Genomic DNA, 15000 nt, shown 5'->3' on the forward strand with positions numbered 1-15000 from the left:
AGTATCGTCAAAGCTACACAGCTAATATTACCCTTTTGTCATAATCTTGAAATAATTTCGTCTATAATGTGTTAAACACCAGTTCAAAGCGATAATTATACACACACACACACACACACACACACACATATATATATATATATATATATATATATATATATATATATATATATATATATATATAATCTACAAAACGCAGATTGGTTCAGGTGAACAGACAAAAATTCTTCATTCACTCAGTCCCTTAATCCACTTCATAAGTTTCGTTGTGGCGAAGGACGGGCGATTTCCTGCAGCTGAAATTATTTAGTCTAACGATGCCTAAAGGAGATCAAACCAAACCCACATCCATTCTCACCTGAATCAAATCGTCTGTTTTTAGAGAAAAAACAAGGTATATTTCCGTGTTTGTTTGTTTGTTTTGGGGGTGGGGGTTTTGGTGACCATCTCACTAAAAAGATATTAACATTTCCTGCTATGACATCCCTTTTACTGGACCTAATAATCTCTTAACATGTTCTTTGTCCCCGTAACCTGGTAACATTTGTTCTAACCCCCTTTTGCTGGCACTAACGTTAACCCTCTGACGCCCCGAAGGCCACCGGCCCCAGCAGTAGATCTTCGTACATCAGTGACTTCCCTCTCACCGCGTCGTTGACTTTCCGCAACGGGAGCGGGGATCCCCACGGCAGGAACCACGACCCCGCCCCCCCACCTCCCTCGGACCACGACGACGACGCGGACGTGGTGATGGACATCAAGACGTGCAAATCCCCCTCGGCCATGGCGGCAGCGACCTCGGCGAGGACGCTGGCAGTGTCGGCGAAGACCGCGGCTCAGCTTCAGTTCTCGAACGGCGCCGTTCCTACGGGAAGAAACGGCACGGCGGAAGGCCGCATGCGGCCATACCGCCACGGCGACACAGGTAAGGCAGCAGGGAAAGAGGAGGAGGAGGAGGAGAAGGCGAAGAAGGGGGAGGAGGGCAAGTCTTCCTCCTTCTCGTCGAGCACGAGCAGAAACGGCGGCGCGAGCACCTGGGGGCACCACGGCGAACGGGATGGGCAGCACCACATCTCATCCTCAGAGTTCGTGGTCGGAGTCGGCGGAGGCTTTGTCTACGGCAGCAAGATGAACGGGGATTCTGACAATGTCAAACGCTTCGAGGGCAAGAAGGACACCTCGGCCTTCAGACGAGACAAGGACGAGGACGAGGACGAAGTGTCCTCCAAGAGCGATGCACAAGTATCAGTCAAGTCTGATAAATCTAGTGATAAGGACGAAAAGTCTAGTGATAAAAGCGAGAAGTCTAGTGTATCTAGCCAATCGCCCTCTAGTTCCTCATCTAGTGATAAGTCTAAGGAATCTGGAAAGAAATCCTCTTCTTCTTCCTCGTCCATAAGTGATTCCAGTGAAAAGGAGGAGGCCAAGAAGAAGGAGGAGGAGGAGGAGGTGATGGAAGCGCAGGTGAGAAGAGACCTGAAGATGGGGTTGAAGGAGGAGAGGGAGCAGACTAGGGACGAGAAGGAGATCGATACGAAAGACGGAGGTAAAGGAATGTCGGAGGACGAGACGGACAGAACAAGAGGCGGCTTGATGTGGGAGATGGAGGGAATAAAGCAGCAGGAGGAGAGGTCGAAGAGGGAGAAGGAGGAGAAGAAGAAGGAGGAGGAGGAAGAGATGAGGAGGCTGGAGGAGGAGATGTTGAGGAAGGAGGAGGAAAAGATGAAGAAGGAGGCGGAGGAGAAGAAGAAGGAGGAAGAGGAGAGAAAGAAGAAGGAGGAAGAAGAAAGGAGGAAGAAGGAGGAAGAGAGGAAGATGAAGGAGGCGGAAGAGAAGAAGAAGAAGGAGGAGGAAGAGAGGAAAAAGAAGGAGGAAGAGGAGAGGAAGAGGAAGGAGGAAGAGGAGAAGAAGAGGAAGGAGGAAGAGATGAAAAAGATGGAGGAAGAGAGGAAGAAGAAGGAGGAGGAAGAGAGGAAAAAGAAGGAGGAGGAAGAGAGGAAGAAGAAAGAGGAAGAGTTGAGAATGATGGAGGAAGAGAGGAAGAGGAAAGAGGAAGAAGAGAGGAAGAGGAAGGAGGAAGAAATGAGGAGGATGGAGGAAGAGAGGAAGAAGGAGGAAGAAAGGAAGAGGAAGGAGGAGGAAGAGAGGAAAAAGAAAGAAGAAGAAAAGAAGAAGAAGGAGGAGGAAGAGAGAAAGAAGAAGGAGGAAGAAGAAAGGAAGAGGAAGGAAGAGGAAGAGAGAAAGAAGAAGGAAGAAGAGATGAGGAAGATGGAGGAAGAGAGAAAGAAGGAGGAAGAAAGAAAGAAGGAGGAAGAGAGAAAGAAGAAGGAGGAGGAAGAAAGGAAGAAGAAGGAATTAGAGATGAAAAAGAAAGAGGAAGAAGAACGGAAAAAGAAGGAGGAGGAGATGAAAAAGAAGGAGGCTGAAGAAAAGAAGAAGAAGGAAGAGGCGGAGAAGAAGAAGAAGGAAGAAGAAGAGAAGAAGATGAAGGAGGAAGCGGAGAAGAAGAAGAAGGAGGAAGAGGCGAAGAAGAAGGAAGAAGAGGCCAAGAAGAAGATGATGACTGAGAAGGGGAAGGCCAAGAAGGATGAGGTCATTGAGCCAGCGGCCACCAAGAAGAAGGGGACGGTCCTTGGAGGATCCTGCGGCGGCCCCGAAGACGACCAACAGGCAGCCAAGGCGAAGAAGGAAGGAGGCGCCAAAACAGGTAATGTGAATGGTAAGGAGGAGAAGGAGGAGAAGGAGGAGGAGAAGGAGAAGGATGGGGCAGAAAAGGAGGAGGAGGAAGAGAAAGAGGAGCAAGACCAACCTAAGAAGGATGTATTGGAGAAAGTGGAAAAGGAAAAGGAGGAGGAGAAGGAGAAGGAGAAAGTTGTGAACGGAAAAGAGGAGGCAAAGGAGAAAGAGGATGTAGAGAAGGGAGAGGAAAAGGAGAAAGAGAAGGGTAAGGAAAAGGAGGAGAGTGGGGATGATGAGAGAGAGGAGGAGGATGTGAAGGAAAAGGAGGGTAAAGAGGTAGCGGAAGGAGCAGCGGAGGAGGAGAAGGAGGAGGAGGAGGAGGGAGGTAAGAAAGGAAAAGAAGAGGCGAAGGAAGAGGAGGCGAAGGAGGAAGTTAAAGACAAAGAAGTGAAAGACAAGGAGGAGAAAAAGAAAGAAAAGGAGGAGGAGGAGGAGGAGGAGAAGGAGAAGGAGAAGGAGGAGAGTGTGAAGCCTAAAGAGATAGATACTAAAAAGACAAAAAAGGAGGAAGAGGAGGAGAAGGAGGAGGAGGAAAAGGTAAAAGAAGGTGAAAAGAAAGAGGGTGAGGAGGACAAGGAAAGCGAAGAAAAGGAGGTTAAGAAAACAGACAAAGATTATGTAGACGCAGAAGAGAAAGAGGATAAAAAAGGAGAGGAGGTAAAAGACAAGGAGGTAAAGAAAGAAGAGAAGGGAGAGGAGGTAAAAGAAAAAGAGGAGGTAAAGGAGGAGGTGAAGGAGGAGAAAAAGGAAGAAATAAAGCAAGATGCAAAGGAGGAGGCAAGGAAAGAAGGAAAGGAGAAAGTTAAGCAGGAGGCAGAGGTAAAGGAGGAAGAAGAGGTAAAACAGGAAGAAAAAGAGGAGACTAAGGAGGAAGGGAAAGAGGAGACTAAGGAGGAAGGGAAAGAGGAGGAGGTAGAGAAAAAGGAGGAGAAGGTGGGTGTTAAGTCTGACAAAGAAGGTGAGGAAGATAAAGAAGGGGAAAAGGAGGAGAAGGAGGAGAAGGAGGAGGAGGAGGAGGTGAAGGGGGAGGAAGGTAGGGAACCTGAGGACAGTGTAGGTAAGGACAAGGAAGACGAAGAAGAAAAGGAAAAGGGGAGTGAAGAAGTAGAAGAGGAGGAAGGGGAGAAGAAAGACAAAGACAAAGATAGTGGAAAGGAAACCGAGGAAGAGGAAAGCGACAAGGAAGAGGAGAAGGAGAAGGTTGATAAAGATAAGGAAGAATCAACAGAAAGTATAAAAAGTGATTTAGGTAGCGAGGAGGGAAAAGAGGAAGAAGAGGATGAGGAAGTTTCAGCAGAAAAGATCAAGACAGACGAAAAAGAGAGCAAAAGATTAGAGAGTAAAGAGGAGAAGGAGGAAGAAGAGAAGGACGTTGATGAAACAGAGTGTAAGGAGGAGAAGGAAAAGTCAGAAAAGGATGATAAGGAAGAGGAAGAGACGGAAAAGCCTAAATCTAAAGAGGCTAAAGAGGAAGCAGAGAAAGAGGTAAAAGAAAAAACCGAGGAAAAGAAAGAAGAAAAAAGAAAAGAGGAAGAACCTGAATCTAAAGAAGAAGATAAATCCGAAAAGGAGGAGAAAGAAAAAGAAGTAGAGACGACAGAAAAGAAAGAAGAAAAAACAAAGAAGGAAGAAGTGGAAGATAAAAAAGAGAAGAAAGAGAAAAAAGTGGAGGAAAAGAAGCAAGAAGAAGAAAAGGCAGAGAAAGAAGAGACTGAAAAAGAAAAACATAAAGAAGTAGAAGAGAAAGTAAAGGTTGTAAATATAGACAAAGAAGAATCAGCTAAGGACGAAAGTATAGAAGCAAAAGAGAAAGACAAAGAAGCAAAAACGGAAGAATCTAAACAAGAAACAGAAGAAGAGAGTAAAAAGGAAGAAGAGGAGGAAGAAACAAAAACAGATCACAAAGAGGAGAAATCTAAAGAAGAAAAATCTGAAGAAGAATCCAAAGATGAAGATGAAGAATCTAAGAGAATAGATTCAAAAGAAGACAAAGATAAAGACTTAGAAAAAGAGGAAGAGGAAGAAAAATCCAAAAAAGAAGAAGAAGAAGAAAGTGAAGACACTAGTAAGAGTAAAAAAGAAGATAGTAAAAAGGTTAAAGACAGCAAAGAAAAAGAAGCAGAAAGTAAAGAAGACAAAACGAAGGACGAAGAAAGTAAAGAACTAGAATCTAAAGATGTTGATAAAGAGGAGAAAGATGAAACTGTAGAAGAAAAAATAGAAAGCACGAAAGAGGAAAGGGAAGAAAAAGATGTAAAAGATACGAAAAAAGAGGAGGAAGGAAGCTTAGAGGAGGAAAAGACAGAAAGTAAAGAGGAAAAAGAGGAGGCAGAAAGTATAGGAGAACAGAAGAGTAAAGAGGAAAGTAAAAAAGAACAAAAAGAGGAGGAAGAAAGTATAAAAGAAGAAAAGGAGAGTAGAGAGGAAGTAGTAGAGGAAGAAGAGGAAAGTAAAGAGGAAAAGAAGGAAAGTAAAGAGGAAGAAAAGGAAAGTAAAGAGGAAGAAAAGGAAAGTAAAGAGGAAGAAAAGGAAAGTAAAGAGGAAGAGGAGAGTAAAGAAGAAAAGGAGGATGTAGAAAGTATAGAAGAAAAAGAAAGTGTAGAGGAAAAGAAGGAGGCAGTTGTGGAGACTAAAGAAGAGGAAGATAAAGAGGAGAAGGAGGAGGAGGAAGAGGAGGAGGTTAAAAAAATGGGAAAGAAGGGTGAAGAGGATAAGGCGGAGGAGAAAGAGGAGGAGGAAGAGGAGAAAGAGGCGGAGGTAGGCGAGGAGGAAGAGGGTAAAGTGGAAGACAAAGAACAGGAGGAGGAAGGTAAGGACGATGAGGAGGCAAAGGACGAAGAGGAGGTGAAAGACGAAGAGGAGGTGAAGGAAGAAGAGGAGGCGAAGGACGAAGAGGAAACGAAGGAGGAAGAGGAGACGAAGGACGAAGAGGAGGCGAAGGACGAAGAGGAGGCGAAGGATGAAGAGGAGACGAAGGAAGAAGTGGAGACGAAGGAGGAGGACGGTGAGGGCAAAGCGGAGGAGACTCAAGAGGAAGGAAAGCCGGAGGTAAAGCCCTCCAAGAAGTCCGCCACAAAGGAAAAGAAGCTCAAGAAATCCGGAGTCAAGAGAAGGCCCCGGAAGGCGCCGACTACGGCGGACAAGCCAAAGGAGGCGGAGGAGCCTGTTGCTGCCACCCCGGAGGCAGCGGCTCGCCGCCTCTTAGGCAGGGCGTCCGCCCGTGCAGGTGCGAGGCCTTCAGCTGAGTATCCCAGAAGGCGCCGCCCCTGCCTCATCGGACACCAAAGGCTCTCAGGCGTCTTCCTTCCGGTCGAGAGACCTCGTAGGGACGCGCGTTTGAGGACCTCTAGCGTCCAGAGACCGAAGCGCGCCTGCCATGCTGATGAGGAGGTTTCCTGGCTGCAGCCAGGAGGGGATCTCCCGTGGGGAGAGAGACTCGGCGGCGAGCTGACAGGGGGCTGACCTCATCAGCTCGAGCTTCTGGGTTTGTAGTGTTAGCTTGCGAGCCCAGGCCGATACTTGACATGAGTACCCTTTCGTGCCCCCTTGCCCTGCCCCACCCTAGGACGCATGCGCACTACCCTTCAGAGAATTTTCCTACCTGACGTGGCACGCAGAACCCCCTTCTACTACAAGTACCTACGCCACGTAGTAGACTCCATTAAATGGAATTGGACGGTGGAACGCGGTCCGCAAATTTATGTAAAAAACCAAACCAAAATGAAAAAAATATATATATGTATATGTGTGATCTGGCCTGAGAACCCCTCCATTACCCCCCAAAAGACCAACGCCCTGAGAGAGCTGCGGCAGGGGTGCCACGTCAGCTGTGACTGCGATGTCACGTGCCGCTTCTTCCAACCCTTTTCTGACCGGAGACCTTGGTATGACGTTCTTGTTAGCGCTTAGCCTTCTTGTTCTTTTACCGTTGCTGCCACCAATTGTATCTTGCCGCCGCTGCTGCTGCTGCTGCTGCTGCTGTTACTGCTGCCGCTTGAACTACTTCCTGCTTGCGCCTATACTTCCTTCACCTTGACCTTTTTTTTTAATGACCTCTGTAGTATATTTAGGACTCGTTCTGCACGTCTTAGTGTTTTCGGTGGGATCACTCATGTACTCCAACGTCCATGCCGTCGCCTGACTGGTGATTTTGTTTTGTTTTTGTCAAAACATTTTTAATCCCCTCCCCCTTTTGTCGTTCTTTTTTCACTTCACCAAGTGGACAGATCCGGTGAAATATAATTACTTTTTTACTTTCTACACAGCGCATACCCTCCTTGCGTTGCTTTATTTTCCGCAGTTCAATAATCTAGCCCAGCCACAGCGACGGCGGGGACTGAAGAATCCTGTCAGACACCAGGTGAACAAGACTCCTACAGTGCCATCACCTTCACTGGCAGTGCCATGGTGCGCGGCCGAGTCACGTCAGACACTCTGCCCTCAGACGGGAGACAAACAGAGGCACTCACAGAGCCATGTCACATCTTGTCACGTGGTGTCGAGCGAGTCTGTGCGTAACGTCGCAAACTCTTGTTCTGTGTTGCGCCACACATTTCTTCGCACACAATACGTGAACACACTCGCGCCCGGGCGTCATCAGAATTCTTGAAACTTTCTTTTCCTCAATATTCGCAACATTTCCTCACTCCTCTTTTTTTCTTTTAGCCTCTAAGAAGAGCTCTGCAGCTCCTAAAGTAACCTTCAACTAAGGTATTCACCTCCACTTTATCTCCACACTATAGAAACTATAGGTAAATTTTACACGTCTTCTGTACCAGCCCTATGATATATTTAATCTACGTTAGAGCTATTCTACCCAGGCACTATACTGGCACTATGCCTTTCCCAAAGTCCAAACAAGAGTAGGCCAGTTCTTTTCGGGAAAAAATAGCAACATAACGTCATTAGATGCAACAGTCGACTGATTTGTCTTACATGACTTAAGTCAACCTCTTCAAGATGCTATATTGTCAGTGCTCTTTCTGAAGTGAACTGACCTGTTCTTATGTTGACCTTGGTCAGTCCAGACTCTTCAGTGATTGAAACACCTTCTCACAGTGTACTTCTGCTGTTTAACATTTGTTTCTCTTCTTCCTTACATCAGCTATGCACATGAGCATTTTCCTTAAGAATACTACTATATACCAACTAATCAACCTACCTCGCTACTAACTCTACAATTGATTCTTTCTTTTTCTTTTTTTCTTTTTTTTTGGGGGGGTCTTTGTCATTTCACAGTCCATACTCTCGGTGCATAAGCTCCATACTCAACACTAGATCTTTCCCCATCCCCACCGACTTTCTCTACACATATTTCCCCCAGTCTGTACTCCTATTCACAATTCCAGACATCTATTCTTTCTCTGCGCAAGATTCTAGTATTCCCTCCACCTCTGCGCATTTTTTTCACAAACTACACGCATAGACCCTTTCGTTGACGCCATTTCTTCCAGTATCTCTGCACAAAAGTGTCCAAACTGTACACCCTCTAGACATCAAATCTTACCCAGTCTTTGAGCAGTCTCTTCACGGAGCATACACACGCTCGACGCCGATCTTCGCCCCAGCTGTGTTGGCTCATCATGATATGCACACCTTATTGAGATGTCTTCAGATGTCCTTCCTTCATCTCTTATTTTCCTGGACACATGTTCACCAGTGACTTGACATTGGTTCTTCGTCCATCTCTGTGAAAATTCTCCTTTGACTTGACAACACATCTTCCCTCGTATCTGTACAAGCGCTTGATAGACCATACATGTGTTAGATACTCTAAACACCAACACTTTCCCAACATCTCTGTCCAAGCGCTTTACAGGCTTTACACACACTAGTTTTTCTCGACACCACTACTTACCACCCGTGTGGAGGCTCTTCACAAACTATATTCACATTAATTACTCTTGACACATTTTTTAGACGCCGCTGCCTCTCTACTATTCTGCACCCGTTCTTCATAAACTGTACAAAATCAATTATTATTCTTTCGACACCAGTTCACCTGTGCCAAAGCTCTTCACAAGCTTTCACATTACCACTATCACCACCGCTCTGAATTTCATTTCTGTTTGGCTAAAAAATCACAGTCGAACCAGCAGACGGGCGCAGCTTGGGGGCTTGGTTGCTTGCTGACGTTGGGTCAGCAGTCGTCAGCCACTTTCCGGCAGACCGGCAAAGCCAGCCGGATCGACGCCGCCGGCGCATTGCGCTTCATAAAGCTTGACTATGTCACTGTTACACCCAACTTGTAAAGCTTCTTTGAGCTGGCATTTTCCCCTCACATATCGGCTATATGTAAAACATGGGCTGCTTCAAACTACGAGTGCGCTGCAACGTTTTGATGCATTTTTTGTTTCCTTCATTGCCATCAGGGGAAAGAACCCTGAGCATCCGTTCATAGCACTTACATAGACCTAAACCAGCACTTTACCTTTTTAAGGGCATAGGGTAACCCCAAAGATGAATAAAAACGTCTAACAAAAGTTAGAATAAGAAGTTCTAAAAATCCATTTTGCTTAGTAATAAAAATTGCTGAGTGTTCAGTAATAAGTATTGCTGAGCCCACTCGAGCCTAAACTCGGTGGCTTTAAAGAGAAAACGAGAAAATAAGAGAGAAAGAGAGAGAAAGAGAGCCTAGCTGGTGGAGACACAGCTTGAGGCCGGAGGGGGAGGGGGGTCAGCCAAAAGCGAGCACCCACAAAGGGGTTGTCTGGATGCGGGTCCCTTGCTGACCTGACCGCACTTCTAACACTCCCAGGCATTAATTTATAAGTGGCACAGCTTACACCGCCCACCATCCACAACTACTACTACTACTGCTGCTGCTGTTACTACTACTACTACTACTGCTACCACCACCTACCAAGCGTGAACATGCAGAGGAATCCGAGGAGTCGAAGTTCCGGGTGATGTATACACATCGACGTCAAGAAAAGAAGAACACAGGCTATACGTGTGGGGACGGGACACTTAGTACACTGCACAGTACACCAGAACACAGTCGATGTTTAGTAGTCGCTGCTATTCATAGGCAGTCAGGCAGACTGGGAACCTTAGACAATGTTAGTTTATGACCGTTTGACGTTAGAAGCACTGGTTGTTAGAAGAATGCTGAGAATTTTAAGAGTACCAGAGTCAATGTGTAGAGTGTGTTAGATGTACGGAGTTGACTTAGATGTGCAGAATTGATTTAGTTAGCACCCAACGTCAGAGCGATGTTCGCATATAGTAGACATGTGTACAGTAATATTTCGCACACTATGTTACACATTTATACAACCACACGTGTAAGCACACACACACACACACACACACACACACACACACTTACACACACACACACACGCACAGAAATGTCTGATTCGTTCTAGTTTATCACAGTTAAGTTTAAGTTAAGACATTTCGAGGTCTGAGAATTTCCTCTTTACCCAGGAGTCCTCCTCAAGTGAATTTTATGTTTTTTAGCCCATAAGATTGTTATTCTAAGTTCTATTATAGCCCATAAGGTGTGACGTGCCTCGTAGCCCTTAAGCCTAAATCGAAATTGCGCTCAAGCCCGGAAGGTTGTTATCGAAAATGAACTAGCCATTAAGGATTTTAAATGACATTGTAGCCCTTAAGATTAATATTTACAGTGCCTTATAGTCCGTAAGGTTATTTATCTGAAGATTCGTTTTAGTCCTTAAGGATTATTTTAAATTGCGTTGTAGCCCGTAAGGTTGATATTTGCAGTGCCTTCTAGCCCATAAGGATATTAGTCTAAATTACAATTTAGTCATTAAGATTTGTTTTAAATTGTATTTTATCCCTTACGGTGTCTTATCTAAATTATAATGTAGCCCTTAAGGTCTTTTCTAAATTACAATCTAGCCTTTAAGATTTTTTTCAATTACATTCTAGCCCTTAAGATTTTTTTAATTTACGATTTAGCCTTTAAGATTTTTTCTAAATTATATTCTAGCCCTTAATATTTTTCTAAATTACATTGTAGCCTACTAGGTCTATTCTGAAATACACTTTAGCCCTTGAGGTTGTAAATTAGTCTTAAGTTTTTTTGTTTTTGTTTTTATGCCCCACCCCCCTCCGCGTCCCCCCAAGGTCGATGTTCCACACAAAATTTGTTTCAGGATAAATAATTTTTCGTAAGATTTTAGTTTTAAGATATTCTCACTTTATTTTTCTTTTCTTTTCTTTGAGTGAATGACATCCTTTACTCCTCTCAGACATAACTCAAGAGACAGTGATCATACAGATTAGTGTGTGCCTTTTCTACATTAATTGACTAGTGTATGCCTATAGAACTACAGTACAAGAAGTAGCTCAGCAACATGACGCGTAGGAGTTCTTACCCACGTAGACACACACATGATCTTAGTGTTTGTATCGCTACACGCGCCCCTGAGACTCTATGTATACCTGTAGAAGGTGTAAACCTATAGAAAAACAACCCTCAAACCAGTCAGCCAGCCCCATCCAGCGGGCCATGTCCTCGAGGGAACTCGAGCTCTGTCGTCCTCGAGGGAACTCGATCTCTGTCGTGTTTTCCGCTTAACCCCTTCAACGCAGTACCAACACACGATGGGACTCGCCTCCTCACCCTCATCCTTCTCCTCTTCCTCCTCCGCCACCACAACCACCACCGCCGCCGCCGCCGCCACCACCACAAATACCACCTCACTCCCTCCGCTTCCGTTACCATTGTCACGCTGTAGCAGTCCTATTATGATCATCCTCAAGTTTTTCTTCAGGTTGATGTAGTGAGGACCCACGTACAGGAGCTGGTAGTCCTCTCACCGGGCAGTATGCCTTCCCTCGAATACCTTCCACCCCCCACCCCGCCCCGCCCACCCTTTCCCCTTTACCGTCCCCCGTGAACCTCCCCACCCACCCCCTCAAACAACCCCACCCCATCCTTCTTTGCCCCTATGCCACCTCCCTATTTGTCACAACAAATCTTTAGCTGCTTTCCCTTCCCCACAGGTTACTTCTCCAACATCTTCCCTTCCCCCCTCCCCCTCCCCCACCCCCTTTATTCACCCAACTCTGTCCCATTAGGGTATTGTTAACCCTTGTTCTGCGCAGGGTGGGGGTTCCCCCCCTCCTGGGGTGAATAAAATCGCTTGGCGGCAGCCAGGAGAGTTTTACAAACCAGTGGAAGGGTTAAGCGCTTGGTAGTTCTTAATCTCTTAGTAGCTGTTTATTTATCGGCATTAGCTTTGGTAAAGATTCACCTTCCTCTTTATACATCTTTAGTCGTTTTCTTTTTTATCGTCATCGTTACGTGCTATTTTTGAACCTCACTCTCACTGTTTTTCGACACTTCCAGTCTGATATTAAATGCATTGTCCCCGTCCCTTTTGCTGTGTCAGAAACTTGTTGTTTGGATTTCTATATCGTCGAGATTTTTGCTTCTAACTTGAGCCTATCTATAGGTGTTCTTTGTGTTTTCCCTCCCCCTCACTCATGATTATATTCAATGTATCGTTTTACTTTTTCCTTCATCCGGGTGTCTTGCCCTAGCATTCGTTCTGTCACGTCTATATTGAAAAGAATCTAAATCAAATTTATTTCTGAACGAAATTTCATCTCATCGTTTCTAAATAAAAAGAAATAGGTCATTTTCCTGTTTGAGATCCACGCTACGCTTTCTTTTTTTTTTTTTTTTTTTTTTTTACTAATAAGACTTTATTAGATCTGGAGATGTATATGTTCATGTAATTACTTATATGCACATGTATAGGTATACATGTACATATACACATATCCGCTATAGACGGCTATGAAACCAAGACTCCTTGATTCCTCCTTCCCGATCTATGTAAAAATTCTGCCATGTGAAGCTGATCCACGATGCATCCCAGTTATGTATATTGTGAAACTGAAAGTGGAGGAAGTAGACGAGGATTAATTGGAAAATTTCTACCCTTTCGACCCGTAGGACCTTGATCTTAAAACTGACAACTCAAGTACAACAGACTGGGACACTACAATTGTGCTCAATAGGAGATCAACCAAAAGATAGAAAAACGATTGAAGCAGCTTACATTAACAGTAATATTTACATTGACCATAAAGAAGGTTTTGTATGCTTGGCAAAAGCCACAAGTTAATTAATAATAGAATAAAATAAACACACAAATAGTCAGTCAGGTAATAAGGTCTTCCAAGCGTCCCATAAGTTGACCCGGCTATGTAAGGTCCACGTTGTGCTTGAGTTGTCACCTTTGTGATCAAGAACAAGTGGGTTGAAACGTTTAAGCATTTAAATTCCCCCATTAATCCTTATTTACTTCAGTCTCATTTGTCATCATATAGTTTATCAATATATATAATATTTTCTTTTGTTGCAGAAAGGTTCGTATATAAGCGATTCATGTATTTATGCACTAATAACTAAAATAGATTTGCCTGCTTCTCATGCATCATGATGGGTCAGATTCGGGTGTCTAGCAAACGCTCTCCCTCCCCTCCCTTTCTAGGAAAGCTAGCTAGCCCTCAGGGCCTTTAGGAACCTTTATTTCTTGCCCTGTGCCCCTGCAAGGCTTTGACTGATCTTTTTTTCAATGTTGCCTTTCAGAAGAGGGACATGACAGCGGAGTCGACGAAAATACTCAGTCGAAGGTGAGCCGAGACGATGTTGGACGTTCTTCTCATGGTTTGTTAAAAAAAATCAATAGAGATCTCTTTTACAATGGACTTTCTTCTTATTATGGTTTTGTAGAAACTGAAAAATTCTTCTTATGTATAGTCAGTAGATTTCTATTCAGTAGATATGTATATTTCTTAGTCTAGTAGAAGGAGAAGGAGGTGTTAGGATGTGCGGTGGGGGGAATTATTACCCCCACCTCGTCCGCCTCCTCCTCTACCTCCTCCTCCTTCTTATCACCATTATCGTCGTCGTCGTCGTTGTCGTCGTCGTCATCATCATCGGCATCATCATCATCATCATCATCACTATCATAATCATCATCATCATAATAATAATAATAATCATCATCACAATCATAACAATAATAATAATAACAATAATGATAATGATAATGATAATAATAATAATAATAATAATAATAATAATAATAATAATAATAATAATAATAATAATAATAATAATAATAATAATAATAATAATAATAATAATAATAATAATAATAATAATAATAATAATAATAGCAATAATAATAATGATAATAATAATAATAATAATAATGATAATAATAATAATAATAATAATAATAATAATAATAATAATAATAATAATAATAATAATAATAATAATAATAATAATAATAATAATAATAATAATAATAATAATAATAATAATAATAATAATAATAATGATAATAATAATAATAATAATAATGATAATAATAATAATAATAATCATTATCATCATCATCATCATCATCATCATCATCATCATCATCATCATCATCATCATCATCATCATCATCATCATCATCATCATCATCATCATCATCATCATCATCACTATCATAATAATCATCACCATCACTATCATAATCATCATCATCATCATCATCATCATCATCATCATCATCATCATCATCATCATCATCATCATCATCATCATCATCATCATCATCATCATCATCAACCTCAACCTCATCCTCATCCTCAACTTCGGCCTCAGCCTCAAGCTCACCCTCAATCTCAACCTCATTCTCAACCTCAACATCAACCTCATCGTTTCACCTCATCTTAATCCCCATCTTTCTCCTCCCAGTGCTCAACATCTCGTCTCTTCCTCTTCCTCCTCCTGCTCCTCTTCCTTCTTCTCCCCTTTTATTTATTATGCTTTCTCTCCTCTTCTTCCTCCTCCTACCCTCCTCTTCTTTTTCTCCTCCTCTTTTTCCTCCTTCCCACCTTTTCGAAATCCTTCTCCTCATCCTCCCTTCATCCTCCCCTCCTTCCTCCCAACCTCCTCCCTTTTTCCTTCCCCACCTCTTCCCGTTCTCCCTCTCCTCCTTCTCCCTATTTTCCCCACCTCTCACCCTTCCGCCACCACCTTCCTTCTCTCCATCTCCTTCTCCCTCTCCATCTCCACCCTTTCTCCCTAATCACCTCCCACTCCTCCCTACCCACCTCCCACTCCTCCTCATCTTCCTCCTCTTCCGCAAATACAACTTTTTCATTTTGCCATCAGTGAGTGGCCCGGCGGTCGCATATAGCTAATGATTAACCATACTTTGTATATTCTTTGTATATTGTCGGACCTGAGGAAGAACCGCCCACCCCCATACA

The 15000-nt window shown here is 43.6% G+C and overlaps 1 protein-coding gene across 1 annotated transcript in view; it reads left to right on the forward strand.

Annotated features, from left to right (window-relative positions):
- Positions 1-2559: 2559 nt before the first annotated feature.
- The window catches only part of LOC143026739 (uncharacterized), a 117993-nt gene continuing 105552 nt past the window's right edge, over positions 2560-15000 (forward strand). The window contains exons 1-2 of the mRNA XM_076187509.1: positions 2560-5965; positions 13316-13359. Of these exons, the coding sequence (XP_076043624.1) occupies positions 2560-5965; positions 13316-13359 (3450 nt within the window). The remainder of the gene's footprint in view (positions 5966-13315; positions 13360-15000) is intronic.

This window comes from Oratosquilla oratoria, chromosome 7, assembly GCF_046742065.1.
Source record: "Oratosquilla oratoria isolate Oo_2021 chromosome 7, ASM4674206v1, whole genome shotgun sequence".
In the NCBI taxonomy this organism is placed as follows: Eukaryota; Metazoa; Arthropoda; class Malacostraca; order Stomatopoda; family Squillidae; genus Oratosquilla; species Oratosquilla oratoria.